Source organism: Sinocyclocheilus anshuiensis, unplaced genomic scaffold (genome assembly GCF_001515605.1).
Source record: "Sinocyclocheilus anshuiensis isolate Anshui unplaced genomic scaffold, SAMN03320099.WGS_v1.1 scaffold1239, whole genome shotgun sequence".
NCBI classification, from domain to species: Eukaryota; Metazoa; Chordata; class Actinopteri; order Cypriniformes; family Cyprinidae; genus Sinocyclocheilus; species Sinocyclocheilus anshuiensis.
In genome coordinates, this window is record NW_015540949.1 from 614,062 (window position 1) to 628,349 (window position 14,288).

At 38.2% G+C, this 14,288-nt stretch overlaps 1 protein-coding gene across 1 annotated transcript; it reads right to left on the reverse strand.

Moving 5' to 3' along the window:
- Positions 1 to 4,413: 4,413 nt before the first annotated feature.
- On the reverse strand, positions 4,414 to 11,084 carry LOC107689863 (nestin-like). Its single transcript, XM_016488034.1, has 4 exons — positions 10,128 to 11,084; positions 9,644 to 9,768; positions 8,616 to 8,689; positions 4,414 to 7,654 (listed from the first exon to the last, which is right to left on the reverse strand). Exons 1-4 carry the CDS (start codon positions 10,938 to 10,940, stop codon positions 4,824 to 4,826), a joined length of 3,843 nt encoding a protein of 1,280 aa, XP_016343520.1. The 5' UTR covers positions 10,941 to 11,084; the 3' UTR covers positions 4,414 to 4,823.
- Between the last annotated feature and the right edge of the window lie 3,204 nt (positions 11,085 to 14,288).

Consider the following 14,288-nt stretch of genomic DNA (forward strand, 5'->3'; position numbering starts at 1 on the left):
TACACAGAAGTGTCAGTCTATCTTTTACAAGTTTCTTTGTGGTTTGTCTTGTCTGTTCACTCATTATTAATTAATATTTACATATTAATTTAGGCACTTTTATCTAAAGTTACCTGCAAATGTCGAAAAACAAATCATTTTTAATCATAAAGTAGCAAGAAAGTAAGCAGAGATGTCTTTCAAACAATAGTCTTACAGACCCTAAAAGAAAAAAATTAAAATTTGACATTGGTAGGATTAAAAAAAAAGTTTTTAAGAAGCGTCTTACGCTAACCAAGGCTACATTGAACTGATCAAAAATACAGTAAAAATAATAATATTGTGAAATATTGTTACAATTTTTAAAAAGTGTTCCATTTTAATCTATTTTAAAATATAATTTATTCCTGAATTTTCAGAAGCCATTACTCCAGTCTCATGTTTAAAGTTGACAATGGTTGAGCTGCTTAATATTTAATATTTTCCCCTCATGATTCTTTCATGAATACAAAATTCTAAGAATTTATTTGAAATAGAATTTTTCTGTAACATTATAAATGTCATTTATATAATGTTCACATACTTTTTGAAACTTGAGGACAGTTATGGCCTTTTCTTTTGTAATAGTATCTTGTCAATTAAAATGCGCTGTTGCGTTTTCATATCTGGCCACTAGATGTCAGCCTTTCACTTCACATCGACACTGCTGCTAACATTCTACATTTTAAATCATTTCCCCCCTCTCGTTGATTCAGTTTTATAGTGTACCTTAGTTTTATAATACACATACGTGCTTGTTCAGAGGAAATCCAGTTCTCCAGGTTAATTTTAACCCAGGTTTATTTGAACCCAAATTTCGACGGCTTCGAGATGAAACTTTGGGTGTGATCTAATTATGTAAGAATGTGTTTGCCCTTATAGAGACACTGGGTTTGTTGTTGGAAATAAAAACCACAAATAGTTCATCAACAGATCACGGTGATTCAGGCACAATGACTTGACCTTGAGTGTGAGTATGTCTTGTGCATGTGTCTTTTGGAGGAGCGGGCATTGAATTCAGACCATTCCTCAATGACATTCTGTTCATCTGAGCACAGCGTCAGCTGAGTTTGTCAGTTGTGGCGTCTGGTGCAACCATTGAGCTTCTGTTTGTAACAGGTCCTGACTTATTGGATGACAAAGTCAACCTTTTTTTCCTAATGCGCTCAGACACACACACCATTTAATCTTACAGAAAAGAGAAAACACCCATCATCCTTAACAATGTAAATGTCAATTTATGCATTGATTGACAGAGTAAATGTGCTCTACAATAGTTTCATTGTATTATTTCTCTAACAGTTGATTCAGCTCTCCAGCAGGCTACAGTTCGTCTGAGGACTGAGAATATGAAACAAGCTAACAAATTGCTTAAACAGGCCCCACTAGAATTACTCATCAAAAGAGACAAATTTGGATGCATATAGCACAGATTGGCAAATCAATGTGAAATCTCTCAATGCAATGATATATCCAAAATCATTCCTCAGATGTTCGATCAATATCTTTGTCTTTATAATCAGCTGGTATTCTCTTCCCTCAGGCAGTGGGATAAATTACAATGTGGTGTACATTTTCTAGATTTAAATATAAAAAAATTGCTACCAGCTTATGGTTTCATTTCTATGTGGTTTTCTATTATATATTTTAATTTTTTTATTTCTATTTAAATGTTATATTTATAGGGGTCGTTTGTTTGCCCTTATACATTTATTATATGGATAAAAAATATTAAACTCACAATTTTGAAACAAAATTATTTAGGATTGTTTTATTGCAACATCACAATTTTTAATCATTTTGCTTGCTCTGTAAGATTATTGAAGTGTGTTTTACAAAAAAAAATATGGTCACTTTATTTTAAGGTTCAATTCTTGCTATTAACAAACCATTAACTACAACTTTTGCCTCAGTAAACTGCTAATTTGCTGATATTTAATAGCTAAGGTCGTTGTTAAGTTTAGGTATTGGGTAGGATTAGGGATGTAGAATATGGTAATGCAGAATATGTGCTTTATAAGTACTAATAAAACAGCCAATATGTTAGGCATGCTAATAAACAACTAGTTGTTACAGCAATAGTGAGAATTGGTCCCTATACTAAAGTGTTACCGAAAGTACTATTCCAGTCGTCGTCTTCAAAATATAATGTTTTACTCAATGTAATTATAAAAAAAAAAAAAAAAAAAAAAAAAAAAAACAGCTGTTTTCCGTGCCTGTCTCTTTAAATGCAAATGAGCTGCTGCTCCCTCCCTGCCCCCTTTCCCAGCTTTTCCTGCTTTTGAGCTGCGCCATTACAGCTCATACCTGCTAAAACCATCTGTTTTGGTTCTGATTATCATGTTTATCGCGCTGAAATCATGCGTTTTAAACCAAATTAGTTTAAACTTCAGTTTTCTGAGAGCACACATCCGAAGCACAGGGACAGAAAGCTGCTGTCACAGCATGTGAGTACTAAACTAAGTTCTCATTCACACACAAGTTTACGTTAAAAACACACGAGTTACAAAAACAGTCGGTTATGTCTGTGAAAGTAAACAGCTGGGAAATAAATCGCATGTTTATTTTAGATCTGTGTGGCAGCAGCAATATACAGTAAATAAATCAATAAATCCACTGCTCTCTTGTCTCCTCTGAGGCTGGGACTCTAAATAGTGTTCTGTGCTCGTCTGTGCAGCCAAAGACCGAACAGTTAGGGTGTTTTGCTCAAACTTTCGCCATGGCATTAGAGCTGGTACACCACTGACGCTTGCGAAAACACAATGACGGCGCCGTGGGTATAAACTAAATTTACAGATTAAGGGGCGGTAATATTATAATGAGATCCCTTTGCAACGTCACTAGGGGAGCGAACTCAGACACGCTTGTTTTTTTCAGGCTTGCAGAAAAAGGCTTACCAAAACAAAGTTACTGGCCTGGGTTAATCTTTTTCACGTTTCCTTGGTTGGTAGATGCACCGGGGACCTGATTATAGCACTTAAAACCTGGAAAAGTCAGATTTTCATGATATTGTCACCTTTAACATTTTGTTTTCCTAATTTAGCTATTACTGGTAATCGTTTCATATAGGTTTTCCTGTTTACTCAATTTCACTTGTCACTTTACAGTACATCCTGTTTTGTAATATTCCTTGAACTAACCAAAGTTCATTAATGACGTCATTCTCCAGAAAGCGACATAATAATTTTTGGTAGAGGAAACAACAGTATTAGTATGAACAAGTATTAGTAATGATTTGTCACGCATTTGCATTAGAATGTGGAAGCTAAAAGAATGATGATGAATGTGGGGTCTTGTCTAATCTTTAAAACACTCAGTCACTCACTATCTGACATTGATAATCAACAGCAATCAATAACAAAGACAGATGGTAAAGGAAGCAGAGAGAGCTGAATGTCACTCAGCCTCTGAATACATTTCAGGCTTATTGAGATTTATTTGTAGCGCTGTGGTCTCGGGATACTGTGTTCATTACACTCAAATAGCTCTTACATTGACATTTGTGAATGCCATCGAGATCAGATTTAAATAACCACGTCTGTCATTTTAACAGGATCAGATCTTCACTTCAATAAACCGGTTATGGAGTTGCACGCTGTTGCATCAGGGGTGATTGTGTGGCGTCCTCTTCCACATGAAACAGGTGTTGAAGCATCTGACCTCCCAGCTGCTGCCCTGACTCACTTTTGTTTTAGCTCTCAAAAGACCTTGTAAATCCTGCTTGTATTTGTGGGTCATCTGACTAGTTGTTTGATTGGACATTGGACTAAGAATAGAAGGTTTAACCTTTTGAAGAATAAGAGCTTATTTTATTTTATACAGGATGTTATGCCATCAGTTTCTATCTGAATGCATGTTCTAGTCAAAGTGGTGTTGGTTAAAGTGCTGATGTGTTCGTCCAATATCGCTGTCATGGTCCCATTACACCCCCCATCAGTGGCACCAGAGAGCCAGCCTGCACACAGAGGGAAATGTCATCTATTATTCATTGTTCCTTATTCTTTTCTTCTTCTAGTGTGGCCTCTTTCTCTCAGACCAGTATTGTGTGGTTACCAGCGCTTGGCTCCAAATCCCAGTGTGATTTATGATCCAGCCTGTTCAACTGGAGTTCTGATTCACTGAAACTGAAATGGTTGGATGAATAAAACTTAGAACTTTATCAATCAAAACCTAGAACTTTAAATCTATCTTTAAATGTATGTTTAAAACACAGAAAAAGTGTCAAATGTTGTGTGGGCATGCAATTATTGATCAAAATTATACATTTAAAAATATTAATAAAAAAAGACACCAACTCATATTATTTGCTATTTTACTTTTTATTCATCTTTTGCTTTTTTCAGAATTGTAAAATTTTAATCCATATTGTTTTTCCATTGTAACATACGTCAGTGCAAATACACAAAAGTATTTTATTTTTAACACTGAAAGATGAAGGTCATTGAAAATCTGGTCTAATTAGTACAGAAACAAGTAAAGCTTCATAGTAAATCTTTAAGAATCCTTTCTGCCCGTGGCTGTCATGGAGTACAACGCTTTCTTATCCCGAGACGACAGCTGGCACATTATGCCAGGCTGTTAACTCACATTACAGAGATCACATTGTACAATTACACACACTGCGCTGAGCAATCTTGTCTAGTTTAATTTCTGTGAATGTATGAAGGTGTTTTTGTTGCTGTCTTCCACCATGAATTTTCATTTTGGCTCGGTAATATATCTGTCCATCTATTTAAATGACATCATTACATTTTTATGTTTTTGGTTTAGTATTAAATGGTCTAAAACATCATCGGACAAAGCTGTTACTCATCGCCAGAGGACCAGGAATCCCCCTCATCAACAGAGTCATCAGATGGGACCATCTTGCTTTGTGTTGGCTGTTCATCTTTATGCCTCTCATCCTGGCCTTTGAGGAAGTCCATCTTTTCTTTAGGACTTCCATTTGCTGTTGGCATTCCCTCCATATCTCTCCACTCCTCTCCAAAGACCATAGCCTGGTTTAAGTCTTCAGTCTTGGCAGGGTCATAAGTAGCTGCCATCTCCGTTTTTCCCTCACTCCAGAAATCTTCCTTCATGCTTGTGCTGAAAAAGCTATGAATCTCACCTTTTTTTTCCTTTGACTGAAATTCCTCCTCCTCTCCTGAATTGTTCCTCTCGAAATCCATCACAGTTAGCACTTTTTCTGAGAAGCTCTCCACTGTCCTTTCAAGATGTTCTTCAAATTTTTCAAAGATGTTTTCCGCTAAACTTGGCATTTTATTTGGAATTTCTAAATTCTCAGTCTCGTTTACTGGGAAAACGCCTGCGTTTTCATCCATACTTGATGTGTGTGTGATCTCGGCTGCATCTGGAGCATTTGTGCTTTTGCCCCAGATGTTAGAATTCTCCCAGTCATCAATCTGAGGGGCTTTAGGTTCTTCAGTGTGCTTCTCCTTACTGAGCACTTCTTCAGGCAAATTGATGACGTCAGACACAGAATCAGCCTTGGTGACTCCATTAGTAAAGGTTAATGGCTGCTCATTAAGAGTAGCCGCTGCTAAAATGCTTGTGTTCTGAAAGCACTGGCTGGCATTTGGAGACTCATCTTCTGAGCTATTGCCCTCTTCCTGGTCTGAGTTGGGAATGTCCGATGTCATGTTGTTTGGTTGACTGTTCATTTCACTCTCCAAAGAGCGACTGTCTGTGAGATCCATGTTGGTGTGCATGGAAACTTCCAGAAGATCTTCTGGTTCTTTGGTTGCAGCTGTATCTTGGAACATGGTCAGAGTTGATTGAGTTTCAAAGGAGCTTTTAAACTGCTGGGATGTTTCAGGGAATGAGATTGGATGGTCCATATCAACTTGTTCTTGACTTTCATGTGAATGGACTGTTTCATTCTCAGGTTGTTCTGTGTGTATATGCTGGTTTTCAGTCAGTTGTGGTTGCTCGTTTTGCTCATAAACCTTGACATCATGACCTTCATCTTTCCTCATCTCAGTCATAACATCACTATTGTCTTCCAGGTCTCGCTTGAGCTCAATTCTTGCACTTTCTTTCTCCACCATGTCCAAACTTTCATGGACTTCAGAGCCATCTAGTGCTTCTTCTTTAGAAACAACATCTTCCGTCATCATCTCTCCAGTGACCTCCATGTCTGGATCTTCTGTGAGATCCTCCATGGTGTTGAAGCATTTGGAGGCACTCTCATTCCAGTGACCTTCTTCCATTCTTTCTTTCTCATCCTCACTGTCACTGGTCTCACCGATGAGGTGCAAGGCTTGCACGTTCCCATCTGTTTCCTCGTCACTCTTATAACAAATCAAGGGCCGAGTGTCTGCTAGCGTGTTCTCCTGACTGTAGCTGTCACACTCGCCAGGATCGGTTCTCCACGAGGCTGATATGTTTGGGGAATAATCGTGTTCACCTTGGTATTCTTCTTCTTCCTCAGATTCCTCAGGTAAAGGATCTTCCTCGTTTACTGTCTGATCTGAATGGGGTTCAGTTGGCGGTACAGTCTTCTCTAAACTCTCCTGATTATCTACACCTTCATCCTGCACAGAAATGTCACTCTTAATCACTTCTATCTCTTCTTCTTCTCTTTCAGTCACATTTTCATCTGTTTTATCCTTCATGTTAGCATCAATGTTCATTTCATCCTCTTCTTCCACCTCAGAGTCAGGGCTCAACACTTTAGTCTCATTCTCTGGTTCAATTTCTTCCTGTCTGTCCCACTCATTGATTGAATCAATCGCTGCCTCAGTTTCACTGTCCATTTGCTCTGTTACCTCCTCACTAATATTGTTCACATTGTCCTGTTCATCTACCTTCATTAAATCTTCATGATAGCCAAAATCACCCACCAAATCTAAAGTTCCTTGCTCGAGGAACGATGAACCCAGTATACTGGTGTTCGCACTGATATGGCTAGATTTTAATGTATCATTATCATTCTCTGCATTTCCATATGCATCTGTGTGGCTTTCACTGATGTTCTCTGATCTTACATCCATCTCAGAGGCATCGTCTTTTTCATCCTCTGCTATGGTTTTATTTTCTTCCCAAGCAACCTTAGGTGCGTGTGAGATCTGAGCCATTTCAACAGACACTTCAGTGTCCTCGTCCTTCCCTTCTTCTGAAACCCCTGCAGGATCTGTGAATGGACCAGCCCAGCTTTCTGTCTCTGGAGTTTGGGACAAGTTACTTGGTTGGTCAGCTGACACACTTATCAATGCCGATGCAGCAGTTTCAGATTCAACCATCTGATCTTTCTGGAACTGTTTTGATTCGTCCTCCTCTTGAATCTCAATATCTTCTGGTTTGAGCAGTGGTTTTGGTTCTGCAGCTGTTTTGGGGAGAGTTGTTGCAAGGGCCAGGTCTTCACGGGCTTTCTCTTGCTGCAAATGATCCACAGACTTCTCAGCAGCTTTCTCAGTCTCCTCTGAGATATGAACCTTTGTCTTTTCTGTCACTGAGGCTCTGGTTGGTGTTCTTTGTGGAGTCCCTCGAGTCGGGGTCCATGATGGAGTCACACTAGTCAGCAGAGTGCGAGAGGAGGTGATTGATCTGTGACTTGTAGACACAGTATTGCTGACATGGCAGGAAGCAGCAGTGGTCTGTGAGGCTGGGTGGGTCCCAGTGGGCTTTGAGAGCACATCTGTAACAAGAAACAGGAAGATGGTGAGGCAGGCTTTATCACACAGACAGGGACCTATTTGATCAAATCTACCTTTGGCAGATTATCAGATCTATTTTCTGAATCCCAAATACTCTTAGTGTTTTAAATAATGACATTGCATCTTTTCTAGGTTTTACCCAGTTTTATGGGTATCTAAAAGAGAGGGTGAAAATATGTAGAGATGGGATCATAACAAATTCAGTTTGTCTCATAGTTTGTTGTATGATGTATGTGTTTGAACCGACTCTTTAGAGTCATTGTTTCAGAATTTCTGACTACACTGGTTGCGCTGTAAGCTTTTAATACACTTAAAAAAACTGTTCGTAATGCATCAAAATATCAAAATATGGCTGATGTCCCATGCCCTGATAACTATGATGCTATTGGAAAAAATGTGGTTGATGGATAAAGCCCCAGGCTAAAGAGATAGATGGAGATAGTATGAAACAGACAGACATAGACCCCTGATCTGCCTCCCAGGGGAGTTACCAGAATACACACTATAGTCGTGAACTGTGAGTGAGCCGTAATGGAGATGTATTGATCTTCATTATGCTTTTCCAGGACTGCATTACTGGAAAGTGGAGCCATCTGCTAGTGACCTATGGGATTAGCACAGGAAGCTAGTTTTACAGGCTTAGACAGATACCTCACCATGCAATAAGCACACAATGTCACAAAGTACTAATCATTTAACCAGCCCGGAGCACAGCAGTATTTAGGGAAAGGAGATCTGTTCAGATTAAAAATCTGTATAGGCTGAATTATGTTCTCTGTATTCAATAGAGCCATTATTAATTTTTATATTCATTAATAAAAAAAATTTTTCACTTTCCTATTGCCTAAATAGCCATCACGCTTTAGTAAAAACAATAATAAAAATAATAAAATAAATAGAAAAATAAATATTATTTATTAATTTTTTTTTAAAGAATGTTACCTAAAAAGAAAGCAGAGCTGGTCTTTTTTGTTGTTGGTCTGTCAATACCCAGGCCCTCGCTGTCCAGCAAAGCTCTGGAAAGAAGCAACAGAACGTCTGTCAGCATCACAGCAATTTCTTTAATGTGAGGGGTGGGTTAAATGAGATGGAGTCCGGTTCTTGAGCTGCAGTCTTGTGCTTAGTTCTGTTGTTATGCAAATAGTATGTCAGATTTGTCATTGTCAGCCCATCTGCAGGATTTGGTCTGGCATCAATTCATTTACCTCCTGCATGCAGCACTGAACAATTGCAAGGGTTGGAATTTACAAACGTACGCACACACTTCATGTAACAGGTATCCTGCCAAATGCATGTATTGTAATTTACAAAAAACATCACACAATCGATTTTTTAAAAATAACGTAGATCTTTATTTTGTTTATTACATAAAAATGTATTCAAAAACTCGAAAAGACTTGAAAGAGACATGCACATCATATTGTAACAATATGCAATAAAAAATTATGTACACATTTATAATAACTTCACATTTTAAAACCACCATCTCCATCCTTCTTAAGTACCTGTGCATCTAATGCAATGCAGCTTCATGATATGGAGGACCATGAAATGAGCAACAGCTAAAATGCTTGGTTAAAATTTATTTCGGTCTGCCCTCGACAGACATAAATCAGTCGGATCTGAAGGATGTTATTGAATGAATTGCCCACCCCCCTGTTTCACTGCCCCTCCTCCAAGAAGATGGATCAGGGTCAGTGGCGGGTGGGAAATGGAGAGGGTCCATTCTAAATGACTGATCTAAAGTTACCCCTCTCAGGGTGCCTGAGATGCTTTTTAGAGCCACTGATGCATGATCCTATTAGTTGGGCCTCCATAAACTACAAATCCCACAGTGCAGGGGAATCCCATTAGAGATGAAATGGAGAGAGCTACATGCATATTTTACTTCTTGTAAAGATGGTTCTGAAGATTATAATAAAGAGAGGTTGTATTTTGCTGATGTTGATGATGATATTGAAGACAGGTACCTGTATGTGGCCACCTCCAGTCCAAGAGACATCTTGACCTGCAGCAAGTTTTGTCTGTCCCCCATAAGGCTGTCTATCTGCTGCCCCAGGCTGTCTTTCTCTAACTCCAGAGCATCTACTTGGGCCTGTTCAAAGATATGAGACAAGTTTTCTTCAGAAATATATATTAAAGTGAAGAGAATGTGGAACATCGCAATAAAAATTTAACAAAAATGAAAAGAACCCAGTTAAATACATGTGTCCTGTTACCAAACCTGTATGACCTTCTGTCTTCTGTGGAACATGAAAGAAGATATTTTGAAAAATGTCTCAGTACTTTTTATCCCTGAAATAAGAGCAGGATCCAGTGTTGTTTTGGACCCCAACGATTTCCATCGTATGGACAAAAACAGATGAAATATTCCTCAAAATATCCTACAGGTTAGGGCGAGTAAATGAAGACAGAATCTGAACTAGTTGAACGAAAATAAGTTTAAATTCTTACCTGAAAATGTTGAAGCTCCTGTTTATGCTCTTCTTTCTGCTGCACTAAATTTTTCTCCAACATCTGCCTCTTAGTCTTAGTGCTCTCCAGCTCCTTTGCTAGATGCTGAACTTGATGCTGGTTTTCTCTCTTTTCTTGATGAATCTTTGCCATGTTAGCTTTGGCCTGGTCCAGCCTTTCCTCAAGACCTCCAACCATTCTCTGATAGTTGTTGGTTGCCTCCTGCCAGGCTTGAGTTGCTCTGTGGCTGTACTCTTGTCCCAGGTCTGGGATGCTGGCAGTTTGAGTGGGCTGTGGGGCCATCAAGACTTGTTTTGTCTGTTTCAGAGAGGCCTGCATGGTTTCCATGTTCTCCTGGTGGACTTGCATCTGTAGCAAGAGGTCTTTTTCAAGTTGGCCAACCTTCTCTCTAAGCCAAATCTGAGCTCTACGCTCCTCTTCCAGCTCCTTCCTGCTCTCCATGAGTTTTCTCTGTGCCTCAGCCTGAGCATTCTTCGCCTTCTGTCTTTGAATACTCACCACCACTATATCCTCCATCATGTTCTCCACTTCCAGTTCCACATGGTCTTTCTTCCTCCAGGCCTCATCCAACATCCTCCTGGCCTGGCTGAGAGCCTCCTCTTGAGCTTTGCGCTGGCGTGGTGGTTCCCTGCTGCTCTTGAGAGTGTGGATCTCCTCTCGCAGTAGCTTGTTTTCCTCCTCCAGAAGCTTCACGCGGCCTAAGTATGATTCGAGACGCTGGTTCAGCTCCAGCATCTGGTACTTTTCCTCCTGAAACTGGGTGAAGGGCAGTCGGGCACCCAAAAGCTCCATCTTAGAGTGGTGGAAAGTGTTAAGTCTCACTAGAACTGTGCACAGAGGCTGTGAAGGGCTGGAGGTCTTTGTGGCTGCTAAGTGATTATAATGACAGGCTTGAGGGTGAGGTCTGGAGTCTGGACCACAGTCCCAGTGCACAGCGGCTGAATGGACAGGGGAGAGAAAGACCCTCCTTTTCATAGACAATGAGAAGGGGGAGGGCGGAGGAGTTAAAGAGGAGGGGTGGATGGACAGAATGCGAGAGTGATGTAATTTGGGGAGTTAACTCTACCACTGCTGGATTACTTCCAGACCTGTAATACTTTCTTTCTCCTGTGGAGATATTAGGCAGAATGTCATCCTCAGTCACCATTTCAGTGCATCTTTTTTTCTAAACAGTAAAAAGAGTGATGACTGAGACTGTCTGTTTGGAACAGAATGAGGGTAAATAATGACTGAAGTTTCATTTTTGGCTGAACAATCATTGTAATTCTTGATGTTTGCTACATTTTGTCACATTAATTTACTGCGCCCTCTTGTGGCATGATGGTGACAATACATCAGACAAAATAGTTATCTGATAACCAGGATGGATGGCAGGATGAAAATTATCTATAGTGAGGAGGTAACTACTCTCATAATTGTATACAGGACTACTGTCATTATTTATGACTTTATTAAACATTTACATTTTATCACAGAAAATATTTTGTTTAATGCACTGTAAATTACCTACAATTAAAGTCAACTAACATCTGACAACTTAAATACTTTTGTTCATCTACAGAGTGACAGGCAGTCTATTGAATTAAAAAAAAACAAATACGAAGGCAACTAAATTATTTAGCATTTAGTGCATTCGTGCACCTTTAAGTTTAATTTTCAAAGCCTCTACATCAGGGGTGCCCAACCCTGGTCCTGGAGATCTACCTTCCTGCAGAGTTCAGTTCCAACCCTGATCAAACACACCTGTCTGTAATTATCAAGTGCTCCTTCAGACCCTAATTAGTTGGTTCAGGTGTGTTTGATCAGGGTTGGAGCTAAACTCTGCAGGAAGGTAGATCTCCAGGACCAGGGTTGGGCACCCCTGCTCTACATTATATGGTGTTATCTTTCATTTTACAATTCTTTAAAATTATGAATTATTCAGTTATAAAGAGAACCAACATCCAACCTAAATGCAGTCTTTTTTATTGTAACTGAATACCATTCAAATTCCCAGTGAGTTAGTTGACATTACAGGACAATACTTCAAACTGATAACTCAAAACACAGAACATATAAGAGTTTATGCCATTGGACAGGGAAGGCACAGTTTTGAAAAATATAACTTCTTTCAATAATTGACCATTTTATATTTATTATTATTAAGCTTCTCTAAATGTAAAATGTTCTGTAGAATTAACAGTACATGACCCTTTAGACACCTCCTTGTGTATGAATATGATGAATGAAGTATTAGTGTTGTAAATGAGGCAGCATGTTCCGCTTCAAATTCTGTTATTACCAAATTCTGAATGGCACAAATGTCTCTGCGCAGTCTGACTGACTGCATTTAATAATCATACTGCTGTTTTCTGTCTTCTCAACAGCGTTTGTGGATTGTGAAGGTGAGCAGGTATGGAAGATGAGTTGTGCTATTCAACAGTTATCTTCAAGCCATTTGACAATGACAAATCTACAGGTACAGGTATGTTTTTTATTTTCTATCATTCTTTCTTTCTTTTTTTTTCTTTATTTCTTTTTGGTGATGGCAAAGAAACAAGATTTAACCATTATGTTACCACAACAATTGCTCTGTTTGCTTGGAATCCTTTAAAAAAGTGTACCAGTCAGAGGAGTCTGTATTGTATGCTGAGGTGAAAAGAAAGCAATCAACTTCACACAGGGTTTCTACAGACATGAACAAGTTAAATTTAAGACTTTTTAAGACCTTTTTAATACCACCTTATATGAAATGTAAGACCTAAACCTGTAATGGAAATACACATTTTATTACATGCATATATGTAATATTTAATGTGTTTAAATTAAAAAGAAAACAAAATATCTTTGCTGTAATAAATGATATTTATTACTACGATATACAGTGAACTTTTAATGTCAGCAGACAATATTCCATACAAAATATCCCCGCAAAATAACTGCATCACTGAGATTTTTGGTGGAGTAAACAATTTATTCTGAAGCAATATTTTCATCAGTGTACTATCAGCTTTTACATACTTAAATCTGCATATTTTTATTTACCTTTACAAAGGCCTATTTTTAACCAAATTATTACAATTTATCAATAAATTCAATATACACTATAGGGCTGCTACCAGTCAGATTAAATAATTTACACTGCAAATAACAATAATTACAACTGCAATAAATAATGTTATGAGATTAATGTTTTAAATGCATTTATGAATATACAAATAAGAAATGTTGAGGGGAAAAATGCATACTTTTCAACATACTTCTCAACTAAACTACCAGTATTTGTTTGGAATTATTTTTGTTGGCGAAATGTGCAAAAACAGGCAATATGGTGTCTAAAACGTAAGTCTCTTAATAAAACTTCTAGTTTATTGAACTGTTGTAAAAAATTAATATTACATTTGTATATGGTAATTTTTGGAGAAAAAAAAGGCACTCCTCCGTGTGAAATTGATTAACTATAAGAAGTGGTATAAATATACACAGTTTCTGCCCCATGTCTTGATTTTGTGATCATTCTGAGTGTATTTTAATAGACTGAATCATGAAGTGAAAGAGCGCACTAGACTTCACGTAATGCCTGCACTCTGTAGGTGTTTTGAATGTTTTGTTTTTTTTTGCATCGTAAGAATATAGAGCAAAATAGCTCACTTGTCATGGTATTACTTAACTATATCATGTTATGAATAAATTAAACATTCAAAATTTTTACCTCAGTGTGTTTCTTCTGAGTTTATGTGTGCGGTCACGCTCATTTGTTCTGAAGTCTCGAGACAAACAGAGTGAGCCTCAGCGCGAGCTTGTATTTCTGTATTCTGCTAACTTGTTGCAGTTCTCTCTGATGATGCAGTAACTACCGCAGGGAAGAAAACATCTTCGGTCTGTCCAGTGATTGTAAAGTCATTAGGTCCGTCAGACTGAAGATATTTTAGCGGTAATGGGCCTTATATTAGGAAAACGTTATGTAAGACATTTTAAGGACCCGCGGACACCCTGTTCACAGACACCTCCTGAGAACACAGGTAAGAGATCAGTCACAATAAAAAAATATTTATATATATAAAATATATGTATATTTAGTTTATTAGTATATTTAAAGGGGTGCTATTATGCTTTTTCACTTTTTCAACTTTAGTTAGTCTGTAATGTTGCTGTTTGAGC